This window comes from Podarcis filfolensis (genome assembly GCF_964270895.1).
Source record: "Podarcis filfolensis genome assembly, chromosome: 2".
NCBI lineage: Eukaryota > Metazoa > Chordata > Lepidosauria > Squamata > Lacertidae > Podarcis > Podarcis filfolensis.
The window spans coordinates 58,917,599-58,933,306 of record NC_139605.1 but is presented as its reverse complement, the minus strand read 5'-3'; the positions used below and the strand labels follow the sequence as shown (position 1 = coordinate 58,933,306).

Below are 15,708 nucleotides of genomic sequence, written 5' to 3'. Positions count from 1 at the left end.
GCGTTGCTATCGCTGAAGCCAAGGAGCCTGTATTTGCTCCATAGGACACACACATATTTCCCCTTAATTTTTGGAGGGGAAAAAGTGTGTCCTATAGAGCGAAAAATACGGTAGGTGGAAGCAAAATATATTTGAGTTCTTTAAAACAGAAACTAAATTTTCCCAGGCTTGAAAGCCAGGAGAGTGATCTTTGGAAGAGGGGGGGGGGATATTATGCGCATGCAGTACTTTCCATGCACATTATTCTATAATCTTGTGCAGGTGTGTGTGGCCTGGCTGGTGTATATTTCAGCCAGTCCTTCTGCCTGGTTTGGAGCTTAATCTTGTGTTTCCTGTCATTTCCCTATTTTGTTGTGTGTTAGCCTGTTTATCAGTAAACAGCTGGGCCTGTTTTATAGTAAATAAATAAATAAGAATGTAACAGTTCCCATTTTAGGTTACATAAAGAGAAACACTAGGTCAGGGTGGCACTGTGGTCTAAACCACTGAGTCTCTTGGGCTTGCCAATCAGAAGGTTGGCAGTTTGAATCCCTGCAACGGGGTGAGCTCCTGTTGCTCTGTCCCAGCTCCTGCCAACCTAGTAGTTCGAAAGCATGCCAGTGCAAGTAGATAAATAGGTACTGCTGTGGTGGGAAGGTAAACTGCATTTCCATGCGCTCTGGCTTCCATCACGGTGTTCCATTGCGCCAGAAGCGGTTTAGTCATGCTGGCCTGTAAAGCTGTCTGTGGACAAATGCTGACTCCCTCAGCCTGAAAGCGAGATGAGCGCTGCACCCCACAGTCACCTTTGACTGGACTTAACCGTCCGGGGTCCTTTACCTTTACCTTACCATTTTTAACAGCACTCAATTTCTCGGAGTTCTCTCAGGAAACTGGACAAATGAAAACTGCTCAGTATTAGAAAGAACCCAGTTTCTTTTGGAGGCCAGTGTATGGCAGACTGACAACATCTCTAGAACAATGTGTACATTGGCTGCTAGCATATCTCAAAGGATACCCAATTAAAACATTTGCCACTATGTAGAAAGGGACAATTTAGAATTTGGGGTGTGTGCCATTGGCTTATGCACAGCTCCTTATATGGGACCAGCAGCTAGATATTGAGGATGATGGGAATGTTATTGAACCCTGAGGGTGCTCTGCATATCATCTACTGTATGGGCAATCCATTTAATACGCAAATTAAAAGGCTACATTTAACCAAAACCAAAATGGCCTTTGGTTGTCATCTCTTGCTGCCTGTGAGAAATGATGCTGGTCAGAAACAGGCCATAATCCTTTGACATTTGTTTCAAGAAATAAATGCTGATAATAATACTGTACCACATATCTTGTGAATTGCTTAATTGTTTCCTGCCCTTAACCTTTGCTTTAGATCATGAGAGCTTTGCACCCAGATTGTGCTCTTTAGCACTTTGCAAGTGACCCAGTGCAACTTTGCTGCTATTGCAGATAATTACAGAAATTGTTATCTCAGTGAGATGTGCATCTGTGTGGATTGTTTTGAAGTGGTTGTTTTCAAAGATGATGCTTCTGGCCAAGCCATGGAAGAAACATCTGTTTGTGCTGCTTAGCTACACATTTGCACAAATATTGCCATGAGGGTTGCTAACATTTGTTAAAATTTGAAGTGGAGAAGCCACTGACGGAATATCCCAAAGAAAATTTGGAAAACTAAGTGGTACATATCAAGAAAAATGGGATTGTATCATTCCTTCCACTGATCCTTTCACACACATTCATTTTCACAGGGTCATTTCAAGCATCATGCCTTTCATATGGAGAATATTAGAACAGATTTTGCATCACAGCAACTACACAGAGTCCTAACAATCGAAACACCCCTAGCTGGTTTTATACTTCATGTCTATTAGTAGCATTTTTACTGCTGGTCTTGAAGGTTTTAACAAAATGCTGTCCAATCTTTGTGGGTGTATGTGTGTAGATATCAGGCTTCCTCAACCTCGGCCCTCCAGATGTTTTGAGACTACAGTTCCCATCATCCCTGACCACTGGTCCTGCTAGCTAGGGATCATGGGAGTTGTAGGCCAAAAAACATCTGGAGGGCCGAGGTTGAGGAAGCCTGGTATATATGCATACTATTTTAGCAACATCACACGATCTAGAACTCGCCCGTCAGTAAACTTGTTCACATGTAACGTTAAGCTGCAGAGATTGCAGCCTCTGGACTTTTTCCCTGGGCCTCCTGTTGCTGAGAGCTTGGTGTGACCTAGAATGTCATCTGAACCCAAGTTCATGGTTTGTCTCCTCCAGACAAACCGCAAGTCCTGAACTCAAGAGCAAACATTGGGTTTGGGCTCATTGTCTAATAATTGATTTATATATTCTGGGTTAGGAAATAATGTTTCTCTCCCTTATATTGGTTTGTAGATTTTTTTGTAGTTTGGCTTTAGCATCTATCTGTTTTGCTTAAACAAGCTTGTATTGATTTACTAAATTACTCTTTGAACTGGGCAGGCGTCTTTGGCAGAGAGTACCCTCTTCATCCTGTCTTTTTCTGCTTATGAGAGTCTGCTATACACCAGTGTGTGTGTGTATGTATAATATATTATACATGTATATATTATACATGTATAATATATATATATATAATATTGATAGCAATGAAATGTTCATGTATGGATGGTGTGAGAATGGTCAACTTCAGACAATGTTAGAAAATGTTAGGAGGAGGTGGAGGAGTATAGTATGTATATTAACTCATAGAAATGATTCATGGAAGGATATATTAGAACTGTTTAGAGATTGGGTTCCTGTTTAAATGTATGTATGGAAAATAAGTGTTTGTATGGAAGGCTAATAAGATTTCTGTTGCAGAGCTCCTAACAGGCCACAAAATCCTTTCCTTCTTTCTTCATTATATGCAGGCCATGGCAGCAGCACTTCTGTGATCGAACCTCATAATTCTCTGCCCAGAATCTTATGTAGAAGATTCCAAAACATTCTCTCTCCTGTCCCGCCTCCAACTTACATATTTATTAGTCGTCCCCACCCACCCCCCACCTCCCACCCCCAGCTCAGATGGTCTTTCAGAGGAAATTTCTCTTTGTACTGCCCAGCCTACAAGCCAGAGCCCACATTCTCTTTGTGTCCATCACACACATAATCATTAATCAATTTACTAAATCTAGTACCATTTTATTTAAGTATCTTGTCCCTTGAGACTAGAAACTGCTCCTGTGAGTTTAGCAGCAGCCTGATAATACAAAAATTAAGCTATTGAATGCTGCATTCCTATGGTATCAAGAGTAAAACCTGTGGATTGCAGCAGGATTTGCCTCTTAGGTGCACATGAAGAAGCTCAGACTGGACATTCTTTCCATGCCATGAATAGCTTGACCTGCTTAATTTCTGCATGTCATACTGCAGAAGTGGGAGTAATGTAGTAGAAAAAATGGGAGAAAGTTAACTCTTCTTAACTCTACCCCTGGCTCCACCTGCTGTTTGCCATCCTACCAGATATTCCAACCAGATATTATTAATAGGAATCATACTCTGTACCATTGCTACAAATTTCTTACCACATCATGCCATCCTTGTTCAGCTAACCCTTTCAGTGGAAAACTCTTTCCCATCCTTTCTATCCAATACATCACAAAAAAGCAAACAAAAAAAAGTCATAAATTCTAATATATATGTAAATATGCTGTGCCTTGTTTATGTAATACAATTCAATGGCATAATTTGTTCTGATGGTGGAAAATTTTGAACCTTTAGTCTAGAATATCTTTCTTTATCAGAATGGCCAGTTCAATATGAGTTATGTGACAGAGTTCCTATAAATCAGAATTCATTAAGTCGCAAGAAAATAATGCTTTTTTTTTCAATGAGTAGGTCTTACATTTGCTTAAATGTTTTATATATATTTTAAAGTAAATGCTGAAGAGAGAAGAAACACTTATTAGTCTCTCTAGCAACAGGATACATGCACAACCATTAGCATAACCACCTTCATGCTTTTCTATTTAATTGTCAGATTCATAATCCAGAATATGTTAATGTATCATTTTCAGCATAATATCAGATCAAAGAGATCACTAAGCTTTCTTTCTTCTCTTTAGGGCCCAAAGCAGTGGAAGCATACAGCCAAAAATTTCAAGTGCTAACCACCTCGGGGAAATTGTTGTTTTCTGCAGATGACAATGAAGTGGTGGTTGGAGCAGAGAGACTTAAAGTTTTAGGTAAACAATATTCAACAAATATTTCATCACTATATATAAATATATTTGTTCTTTTGAAAATCTTGTCAATGTTTGATCTCATTCATGGTACTTGTGGAAAACCTCCCGTTAGCTTCAGGGAGAACTGGTCAAGTGCTTTTCATTGTTCGTGGGATTTTTCAGTGTTATTAGCTTATGCCCTTCAAAACCGGATCAAATTCCCAGAGGACTGGAGAGGCAACACCACATTTCAGCATCATTATTTGTTGCATTATTAGATATGGCAGCAGAGGACTTTGGAATATGAAGACCTAAAAAAATAAAATCTACTGCTTATCCTTATGGGAGTAAGGAATACATATGGATTAAATGGTTAAATACACTTTTAAACTGTTTGCACCCAAAAAAAGGGGCACTAGCATTCTCTGTTTTCACTGCATTACTTTCCCTCAAGAATTGGGCAGCTGCCCTAAAAATTAGCTTGCCTTCCAACATTACCTTTATTGTGGCAACAGGGAGTACTGCAGTGTTGCTGCTTCCCATTCCTATCTGCAACAACAGAAGTCTGAGGTCGCAGTGTAAGAGATGACAGTTGATTATTCTCCTATCAGAAGTTCTCCAGTTCCCAGAAAGGGCAGTGTATCCACGGTCTCTTCCCTTATGACTTGGGAAGCCTGGATAGCTCAGTTGATTAGATTGTGGTGCTGATAATGCCAGGGTTGCAGGTGTCTCTGTGTTGGACAGCTGCATATTCCTGCATTGCAGGAGGTTTCACTAGAAGGTCCTCAGGGTCCCTTCCAACTCTATGAGTCTATGACTTTGGGCTTGTCGTGTTACTAGAGAGCTCTTAGATTGAAATGATCCCTTATAGTGATGAGTCAAAATGGAGAATCATGCCTAGCTTACATGGAAAGATTATCTTTCCTACATTAAATCCATTTGCCAATGTTCTTTGCTGGCATTTGTGAAATGAGATTAGTTTGTGCATTTTTGAAATCAGTATGAAAAGGCATATCTGAGGTTTTAAACCATTTAAATGTATATTTCCCACTAAAACGTTTTGCACTCCATTCATGGAGGAGACAGCTGGCAATGGCTACCAGCCATGATGGCTGTGTTCTGCCTTCACAGTTGGAAGTTGCTTCTGAATTCCAGTTGCTAGAAACCACTGGAGGGGAAAGTGCTCTTGTGCTCAAATCTTGCTTGCTGGTTTCCCACAGGCAACTGTGTTTGGCCACTGTGGGAACAGGATGGGCCAATGGCCTGATCCAGCAGGCTCTTCTTATGTTCCTTTGTAAACCTGAAGCTACAGTCTTCTCCCTTGCTTTTAAATTGATGGCATTTGTATATGGTGAGTTTTAAGCCTGTTAAAAGTGGGTAAATGACTCTAATAAAATGCACCCTTGGGGAGAGTGTGTGGAAGAGCAGTAAACTAGCAAGCTTCATGTCTTCTAAACCTTTTCCCTCGCTGCTTTAAATCCTGAGTTGCTGGTGCAAATACGTTGGTGTGATCTGTTCTTGTTTAACATTCCATCAGTTGGTTCTCACTCATAGCATAAAATTAGTTGTAAAGGAGTGGATGGTTATTTTCAGTACCTTTTCCTGAGTGTTTGGTGATGGTGGTGTATATTTCAAGTTCCCTTAGACAAATGTGTATTTTGCAGCTTCGGGATTACAGTAATCCACAAGTTGCAGGTTCCTTGCAGTCTATGCAGATCACATATATTTGTCTGTTGTTTAGTTAAATTGTTCTGGTGGAGACAGCGATGTTTTCAAAACACAACAGTGTTATTTTATGCCTCCCTTTGGTCTCTGAAACATAAAAAGAAGGGGGCATTTCCACAGTTCTAGTGCCATTTTATTTATGTTTGCAGCAGAACGTCTCTCAATATTTTATCTATCCTAAGCAGAGATATCAAAGGAGGGGGAGAAAGACAAAGTTATCAGAGTTATACTTTATGTAGAGAGTTTTTAATAACCTTGAGAGGAAACTTTTATAGACTGTCTGGTTTCTCTTCCACACCCTGCTGATTGTATCTCTTAACATGAGGATATGCTATAATTCATGGATTTTGTCTTGTTTGGAGCATAATTCCATTCTTTCCCCATATGGGGGTGGGAGTGGGATGCATTTGCAGCATTCTCTTCCCCTGCAAGAAGAAGTGAGATGGACTCCCCTGCAGGGGTAACGTGGGGCTGTTTAAGCCAACTCCACCCCTCTTACTGAGACACCCACTCTCTCACCCTTCTTGCACTGTGAGCTCTGCTAGTTGCCTTCATTGAGGGAACTGAGTAGGAATCGGGGGGGGGGGGCGTTTGACACTAATTGGCCCGTGTCACAGCTTTTTCACCTACTTCACACTGTTTGGTGTTGTCCACATGACTGGAGTGGTGCTTTGTTAGAATTTGGCTAATTGGCATTTGTTCCGGGGTGGGTGAGTGGATTTTGGAAGATATCTGACTAATATCTGCACCAGAGTGTTTGGGGTTGTTGGACACATCAGGGTGAACACTGGCCAATGGGGCCATGGCACGCATGTCAGGTTCCTATACCCAAGAAGCACGCAGTGAGGGCCTTGCCACGTGATCACAATGTGTGCGGCTGGCAGCTGGCTCAGGAGATGGGAGAGTTGAAATCCTTCCGTCTATCCACCACACTGCCCAGATCTCATTGGCATCAGTTAATTTTGTTGACTTATTCTGATCATCAGATTCTATAATAGCTATATTTAATAAAATATAACCTGTTACCCATCTTTCTTATCTTGAGTCTTCTTGGGTGTGTTGGCAATCCGGCTAGTTATTGTGGGTGGTGGACTCTACTAATTGCTTTTGGCAAAGTCCTGGCGCTGCTGATGTCTGTCTTCTGACACTTCTCTTTGCTATGTAAGCAATATTGACTTGTTCTTTTCTGGCCTTACCCATCCTTGTTATACCAAGAGAAGTATAAGACTGCAATCTGGCATGAAAGTCCTCTTGGAGAGGTTAGAGCAGCAGTTATTGGACACGTGATCTGCTTTTAATCTTGTTAATGATAATTACTTCCTTTCCTTTGTACTCTGTTCAAAGCTTGATCTAAAAGTTTGTTCTCTGAAGCAGTGCTGGAGCCTTAAAGTGACAAAAGTAATAAGGCTGGCTCTTTTTCCTTTGAATTCTTAAAGACTTTTCCAGGACTAGCAGCAAGACGTTGGGGAGGAGGGAAAAACAACACACTGTTAGAAGATCTAAAAATTAGAACTTTAAAAACAGAATGAAGTAAGGAATATTTTGCATTTCAAACTACCATCTGTGCTGAGCAAAACAACAACAAACAAATTCTGTGTTTTCACAGAAGAATGTAGTTAAGAGAATCATTTAGGGTATAATCCACATTTCAGTAACGTTAATAGGAAGGTAAAAGGTAAAGGGACTCCTGACTGCTAGGTCCAGTCGCGGACCTAACTGGGGTTGCAGCGCTCATCTCGCTTTACTGGCCAAGGGAGCTGGCGTACAGCTTCCGGGTCATGTGACCAGCATGACTAAGCCGCTTCTGGCGAACCAGAGCAGCGCACGGAAACGCCGTTTACCTTCCCGCCTGAGCGTTACCTATTTATTTACTTGCACTGTGTGCTTTTGAACTGCTAGGTTGGCAGGAGCTGGGACCAAGCAACAGGAGCTCACCCCGTCGTGGGGATTCGAACCGCCGACCTTCCGACCGGCAAGCCCTAGGCTCAGTGGTTTACACCACAGTGCCACCTGCGTCCCCTTGCAGATTGGATGAGCAGCCCTCAATTCCTTCATCCAAGTAATTTGTAAATACATTGAACAACGATGGGCCCTCGACAGAATCCTGCAACACTCCACTTGTCAAACTTAGCCTCAGTTGTTTAACCCTAAGCTCAGTGGTTTAACCCACAGCGCCACCCGCGTCCCTTAAATGGAAAGGTACCCGTACATTTTAATGTGTCTTTACATTTTATGTGCCTTTTCACCCATATGTGTTCTAATGCACCCATACGTAGGTTGGATTGCAGCCGCCAGGATCTGAAAATGCTTGCGAACTTTTTCTAGTCCAAGCAGTAACACTGTTGTGCATTTTTAAACAAAAACTAATAAACCAAGGCAGTTGTTTTTTTTAAAAAATAAATCTAGCACATATATTTTTAAAAATACATTTAGGGAGTAATCCTAACTCCCATCTGGCAGTGGTGGGGCCGGACAGAGTGGCAAAGCTACTGCCCAGCTACTTGTGCCAGTCAGGGTAGAAAGTGGAGAGTCGTGGTTTCAAACAAAATTGTTTGCTTGATAAAACTGAATATATTTTTGTTGTTGTTGTTGTTAATAATAATAATAGTAATAATAATATTCTGCCCATCTGACTGGGTTGTTCCAGCCAGTCTGGGCAGCTCCCAACAAAAAATAGCAATACAACATCAAACACTAAAACTGCTGGATCAGACCAAAGGCCATTCTAGTCTCGTGGTGCAAAGCAGATGCCTATGGGAAGCCCACAAGCAGGACACGAGTGCAACAGCACCCTTCCCACTTGTATTTCCCATCCACTAGTATTCAGAAGCATAGCTCCTCTGATATTGGAGGTAGTACATAGCCATCATTGCTACTAGCCATCCATATCCTTCTCCTCTCTGACTTGTCTGATTCCCTCATACAGCCCACCCAAGTTGGCGACCATCACTATACCTTGCGGTAGCTCACTCTCCTTCCTTTTCTGAATCTTCTCCTTCCTTCCTGAATCTTCCAATATTCAGCTTTAACAGGTGGCCCCAAGTTCTAGTGTTAAGAGAGAGGGAGAAAAACTAATCTCTATCCATTTTCTCCACACCTTGAATGACCATATGCACCAGTATTATGTTTCTCTGTACTGGGAACCAAATGCAGATCATGGTCATGGAAAAAAACAAAACAAAACAGGAGACCAGAGCTCTGTGTTGCAGTTTGCCATAGTCTCTCACTTACCTTTCTCTAGCACCACTATTAAGTGTCTGAAAGTCCAGGTGTTATATATCACTTTCCTTTTCTCTTGGCAACCCCTAAGTAGCAGGAGAAACAGAATTCTAATTTATAAGTAAGGGTGAGATTTTTTTTTTTCTATTTCAAGTTCCCATTGATTCCCAGATAGACTTGGAAGTTCAGTCTCTGTGTTCAACATGTTTTCCCAAACAATAAATCTCTTGTCTCAGGATTCTATCATTGGTCCAAAGCAAGACGGGGGAGGGGGGGATACAAGAATCCTTTACTGCTGGTATGCATGACCCATGATATTGAAAAGTATGAGTATACTTATTTTACTATATGCACCATGTGTTTCCATGCAGAAAGCATTGGTGTGGCATCAATGTTTCCTGCGACTATCATCAGTCGCCCAACAGCTACTCCACAGCTGAATTTTGTGAAAAACAGTGAATTTTGCTTCAATGTAGGGTTGATGAACAGTTCAGAATCTACTTCAGAATTTCGGAGCAGATGTGTGGATTATTTCTAAACTTGCTTATAAAATAGAACACAGTTTTTTGAATGGCCGCTGCAGATTTGGGTGCTGCAGCTTACATTAATAAGTAGTTTTGTAGATTATGCCGTCATCTGTTTATCCTTTTTATTTCCATGGAAATGAAACAAATGCAGTTTGCCTTAAAAAAAAATGTTGTATCTAAGAGATGCTTTAATAAAAGCATTGAAAAATAGCTTTGATATACATTAATTACCAATTTCATTTAATAACACATTGAACATTATAGCAGTTATAAACAAAGGATAATCATAAAGCATTATTCTAGCTACTAATTAGCTCTATTTATTCTCCAGATTAGTTTTTAAATATGCCCTCTAGATGCCACTTGATACTAATTACCACAGTTACATTATTATCACTATACAAAAGCATTTTAATTAAATGTAAAGTAATTTAAATTACCATGAGCTTCTTCAGAAATTAAACTGTGGTTAAATGCTTTATTTAGCCTTTTAAGATGACTGCAGCTGACATACCACAATCACTGCTCCCAAACATCATGGCATCTTTTGGGAGACCATAGCTAGGAGGGAGAGAGAAGAGAGAAGAGAGATTCATGTGCTCAGATATAAGCATGCGACTGCAGTGTCATTTCTCTTACTTAGAGCAAAGTATCCCATTGCTAAAGGGGCAAGCAACTTTTTAGAATGAATTATAAACTTGTCTTTGCAAGTTTGCATCAAAAATGACCAGGAAAGCTCCTTGTATAACATGTCTTTAGATTCTGAGTATTATTTAGAACTTGAGAATGTGGTGCAATGTATATATTTAAGAAATTTATATGCCACCCTTTGTCAAAATGAAACAGGGCAGTATACAGCATAGTAATGTAAACAACATATGTAATGTAAATACATATCATAATATCAATACAATAAAAAAGATGTATAAATACAATGCATAATAATATGCAATGCATAATACTAGATAAAGCTACTAGTACTTAATCCTATTTTCTGTGGTTATTGGATTGTGATTTCCTGCTACTAAGAAGCAAAAGCAGGATGCTAATACCTTCAAATAAATATATAGGGGACTATGCAATTGAACCTTCCCTCCATGTGCCCAGCACCCTCCCACAAATCATAGAATTGTAGAGTTGGACGGGACCCTGAGAGTCATCTAGTGCAACCCCCTGCTTTGCCTGAATCTCAACTAAAGCATTTAAGACAGCTGGCCATCCAACCTCTGCTTAAAATCCTCCAAGGAAGAAGAATCCACCACCATCTGGACAAACAGCTCTTACTGTCAGAAAGTTCTATCTGATGTTTAGTCAGAATCTCTTTTCTTGTAACTTGAAGTCATTGGTTCGGGTCCAGAACAGGAGAAAACAAACTTGTTCCATCTTCCATGTGACAACCCTTTAGATGTCAGAGGTTGGCTTTCATATCTCCTCTTCGTCTCCTATTTTCCAGGTTAAACATACCCAACTCCCTCAACTGTTCCTCATAAGACTTGGTTTCCAGACCCTTGATCATCCTGGCCACTCTCCTCTGCACACTTTCCAGCATTTGTGGAATGCCATTGTCCCTATAGAAATTCATTTTGTTAGTTTGGGCCCGGTTCTCCAATCTGTTAAGGTCATCTTGAATCCCGATTCCGTCTTCAGCAACAATAGCTACCCTTCCCAGTTTGGTGTCATCTGCAGATTTGATGTAAAGGTAAAGGGACCCCTGACAGTTAAATCCAGTCGTGAACAACTCTGGTGTTGCGGCGCTCATCTCGCTTTACAGGCCGAGGGAGCCGGTGTTTGTCCGTTCCACAGACAGTTTTTCCGGGTCATGTGGCCAGCATGACTAAGCCGCTTCTGGCAAAACCAGAGCAGCGCACAGAAACGCCATTTACCTTCCCACCGGAGCAGTACCTATTTATCTACTTGCACTTTGACGTGTTTTCGAACTGCTAGGTTGGCAGGAGCTGGGACCAAACAATGGGAGCTCACCCCATCACAGGGATTCAAACACTGACCTTCCAATCAGCAAGCCCAAAGCTCAGTGGTTTACACCACAGCGCCACCTGCGTCCCCTTGCAGATTGGATAAGCAGCCCTCAATTCCTCCATCCAAGTAATTTGTAAATACATTGAACAACGATGGGCCCTGGACAGAATCCTGCAACACTCCACTTGTCAAACTTTATGCTGCCAAGACACAAGTTCCAGGGAATGTTCCTCTAGTACAGCCTTTCTTAACCTGTGGGTCCCCAGATGTTGTTGAACTACAACTCCCATCACCCCTAGCTAGCAAAGCCAGAGCTCAGGAATGATGGGAGTTGTAGTCCAACAACATCTGGGGACCCACAGGTTGAGAACCACTGCTCTAGTACATGGGTCCTCTCACCACCTCCCCTCTCCTCCTCATGCTTTTCTGGAAGTTTTCCTGACATTCCAGAGTGAATTTGGGGGAAGCACAGGGGCTGCAGCGGGGGGAGTCCTGTTCTGTTAGTGGGAGTCATCCTGTTGGTTTTGGCATTGACAAATGAATGGGATATATAAACTGGGAAAGATAGTTATGGAGGAGTGGCCAAATTTTAAGGACAGATAATACTTAAAGGCACAACTTCAGGCAATTATGATTCATTTTTAAAGGCCAAGATGGTTGAGAATGTCTTCTTTGGCAATCACTCGTAGCCGAGTAAGATTGTCTTTGATGAACACTGTCTTGACAGTGAGTCCGTAAGTGACTGTGGAGGCCAATTCTGGATCCACACGTCCTTCCACAGTGGAGATGTAGATTTCTGGGTGGGAGTTGATCACGGTGAGGGTTGGCCAAGCGTGCCTTCCTCTTAGCATGTTTCTCCCTTTCGTCCTGAGTTTGAGCGTCTTCAAAACCTGTGACACCTTTGGTAAAGGCTGTTCTCCAATTGGAGCACTGGCAGGCCAGTGTTTCCCAATTGTCGGTGTTTAGCCTACATTTTTGAGAATGTGCAGATTGGATAAGCAGCCCTCAGTTCCTTCATCCAAGTAATTTGTAAATACATTGAACAACGATGGGTCCTGGACAGAATCCTGCAACACTCCACTTGTCAAACTTTATGCTGCCAAGACACAAGTTCCAGGGAATGTTCAAACACAGATCAAACACAGCAGAAATTAATTCTCAATTAATCTTATCTTTCCTATTAGTGGAAATCAATTATATTTGCAGAATTTATCTTAACAAATAATAAACAGAATGTAAATGTAATATTGTACAATATTCCTATGATAACGATGAACTAAATTCAGTGGGGCTTACTCCTAAGTAAGTCTGCATAAAAGAGAACTATAATGCTTTAACCAGCGTGTTCTCTCCTCTCGAGACCTGGCTATTGTTTGTATTTGCAACCTTGTGTTCACAAGAGCTGCATGCTCATTCCTGAGGGAGATGAAGAAATAATTTGCATTGCCCTTGGTGCTTCTCAGCTTGGTTTGGGAGAGAACATGATTTAATATGAATGTGATGGGCTAATATCTCTATCTTTGTATAAATCATCCTTGCTGTCTCAATGCTTTGCATCCACAAACATTTTCTCCCAGGTTTTGTATTTCAGTCTTATACAAGGGAGGAAAAAGCAGTGCCTCTCCACAAATCCTTATCAGCCTGATCAAGCATCCAATAAATACAGTGTTTAATTATTATTATATTATAAAATGTAGGAAATGCTTTACATGTGATTTATGTCATAGATTTCATGTGATGACTACTGTAAGAAAACCTATGGAATACAGTTGTGTATTCATGACTTCCTACAAAGGAACAGCTAAATGCTGTTAGTTTTCTTTGCTTAGTCACATTTCCGTTTATCAATATGCTCAAATCAATGTGTGTGTGTCTGTATAATATTAGTATTTAGAAATCAGCATGTTCCTTCATATAATGGGCTGAAAACATGCAGGCTAGAATTGCAGGGAAGAGATGGATAAGTCTATTGCTAAATAGTAGCCACACGCCGGTCTCGTGTTGTAAATTATAAGATGCTTTGGATACATCTGTAGAACATTGGGCTATAAATAATAAACTTAACTGATAACTTTGCTTTGTTTCATTAGTTGGTAGGTTGGTTGTCACGGGAAGCCCACCTTTCAGATTCATTCCTGGGACAGCTTTCAATACAGAAACAGAATTTCAAGGCTATAAGAAAGCTTGAGAATAAAACCATCTTTACCTGGCACTGAAATAGCATCAACGTAGACACTACCCCAAGATCACTAGTAATGAGGAGCAGGATATATATATTGTGTGTGTGTGTATTTAAGGCTAGGCTATCTGACAAGTGACAGGTAAGACTTACCTAGCAAAGAGTACTCCATGCCACACAAACTAACCAGTGACGAAGTTAGATCAAGGAGCATCCTCAGGCTGTGAACCTGTTCCTTCAGACAAACAACTACTCTTTTTAACAAAGGATGGTGAGCCTGTGCCCCTTGGAAGTCACAAAACTACAACTTTCATTATCCTTGCCCATTGGCATGTGACAGGAGGTGATGGGAGTTTTTGTCTCACAACATCTGGTGGGCCACAGGTTCCCCAGCCCTGTTTTAAACAATTCAGAATTCCATCAGAATTTAGATCTCAGTCCAGAGGTATTAAAAATTTGATTCTAATCACAAATACTGTGATCATCAAACACCGAAAGAATAGTTAATGTAAGGTATTTTATTTTACAAACCTAGACAACATCTTAAAAAGGAGAGACATCACCTTGCCAACAAAGGTCCGTATAGTTAAAGCTATGGTTTTCCCAGTAGTGATGTATAGAAGTGAGAGCTGGACCATAAAGAAGGCTGGTCGCTGAAGAATCTATGCTTTTGAATTATGGTGCTGGAGGAGACTCTTGAGAGTCCCATGGACTGCAAGAAGATCAAACCTATCCATTCTGAAGGAAATCAGCCCTGAGTGCTCACTGAAAGCACAGATCGTGAAGCTGAGGCTCCAATACTTTGGCTACCTCATGAGAAGAGAAGACTCCCTGGAAAAGACCCTGATGTTGGGAAAAATGAAGGGCACAAGGAGAAGGGGACGATAGAGGACGAGATGGTTGGACAGTGTTCTCGAAGCTACCAGCATGAGTTTGACCAAATTGCGGGAGGCAGTGGAAGACAGGAGTGCCTGGCGTGCTCTGGTCCATGGGGTCACGAAGAGTCGGACACGACTAAACAATTTTATTGGTGGCATTAAGGGACAATAAGAGCACTGATGAAGCGATTGAATACACACAAACCCTTGTGTTTATTTGCAGGACACATATCTGTTTCACTTATTTTAAAATGTGTCTTTTCCTCAAAATCCTCAAAATAGAAGTCAAATATAATAGAGGCAGAAGAATCTTTATTTAATGTACAGTGCCGCAAGCTTTTCATTTGGATTGTAAGAATAAAGTTCTTTTAGTTGGTAGTGCTACTTTTTCCTAATGTGATCACACTTTTCTAATCAGTTAAAAGTATTTATTGTGGGTTTTTATTCTAGAATTACAGCCAAATATATGATGAGATTTGGGGAAATCTTCCAAAGTTAGGAGGAGCAGGGGAGTTTGAACATTCACTCTGAAGTCTTTGCTTCGTCTTTGGCTCCCCACAGTTTCTTTTTCAATAAAAACAGAATAATGACCCTTGTGATAAACAGCTGCTTAATGAATAAGTTTGACCTTAGGGCACCAAAGGCTTCACAGCCTGGAAATATTAGATTGAAGCAACTTCAAAAACAGGGTAGTGTCCTCTCTGTCCCTTTGCCCCTTCTCAAGCATTTCCACATATAGATTTGCAATACAAACAAATTGTATTAATAAACATAACCATAACCATCTTTGCCCTGACTTGCTGCAATGTTATTAACTTTATGACAAATGAAGGACAGTCTATGTCCTAGTAGTAATTTAATGGGCACATCCAACAAGGGACATTCAGAATGTTAAAGCTTTCTCTCTGCTAATATCAGTTTTGACTCCTTTTCCTTTTAGAATTTTTTGTATACTCCCTAATTTCTCTTCTGAATCAGGTTTCACACTGTTTCACACTGTTAAATGTAGAAGAGTTAATTGA

The 15,708-nt window shown here is 40.8% G+C and overlaps 1 protein-coding gene across 1 annotated transcript in view; it reads left to right on the top strand.

Annotated features, from left to right (window-relative positions):
• The window catches only part of SGCD (sarcoglycan delta), a 397,423-nt gene that overhangs the window by 309,013 nt on the left and 72,702 nt on the right, over window positions 1–15,708 (top strand). The window contains exon 7 of the mRNA XM_083603932.1: window positions 4,083–4,202. Coding sequence (XP_083460058.1) covers window positions 4,083–4,202 — 120 coding nt within the window. The remainder of the gene's footprint in view (window positions 1–4,082; window positions 4,203–15,708) is intronic.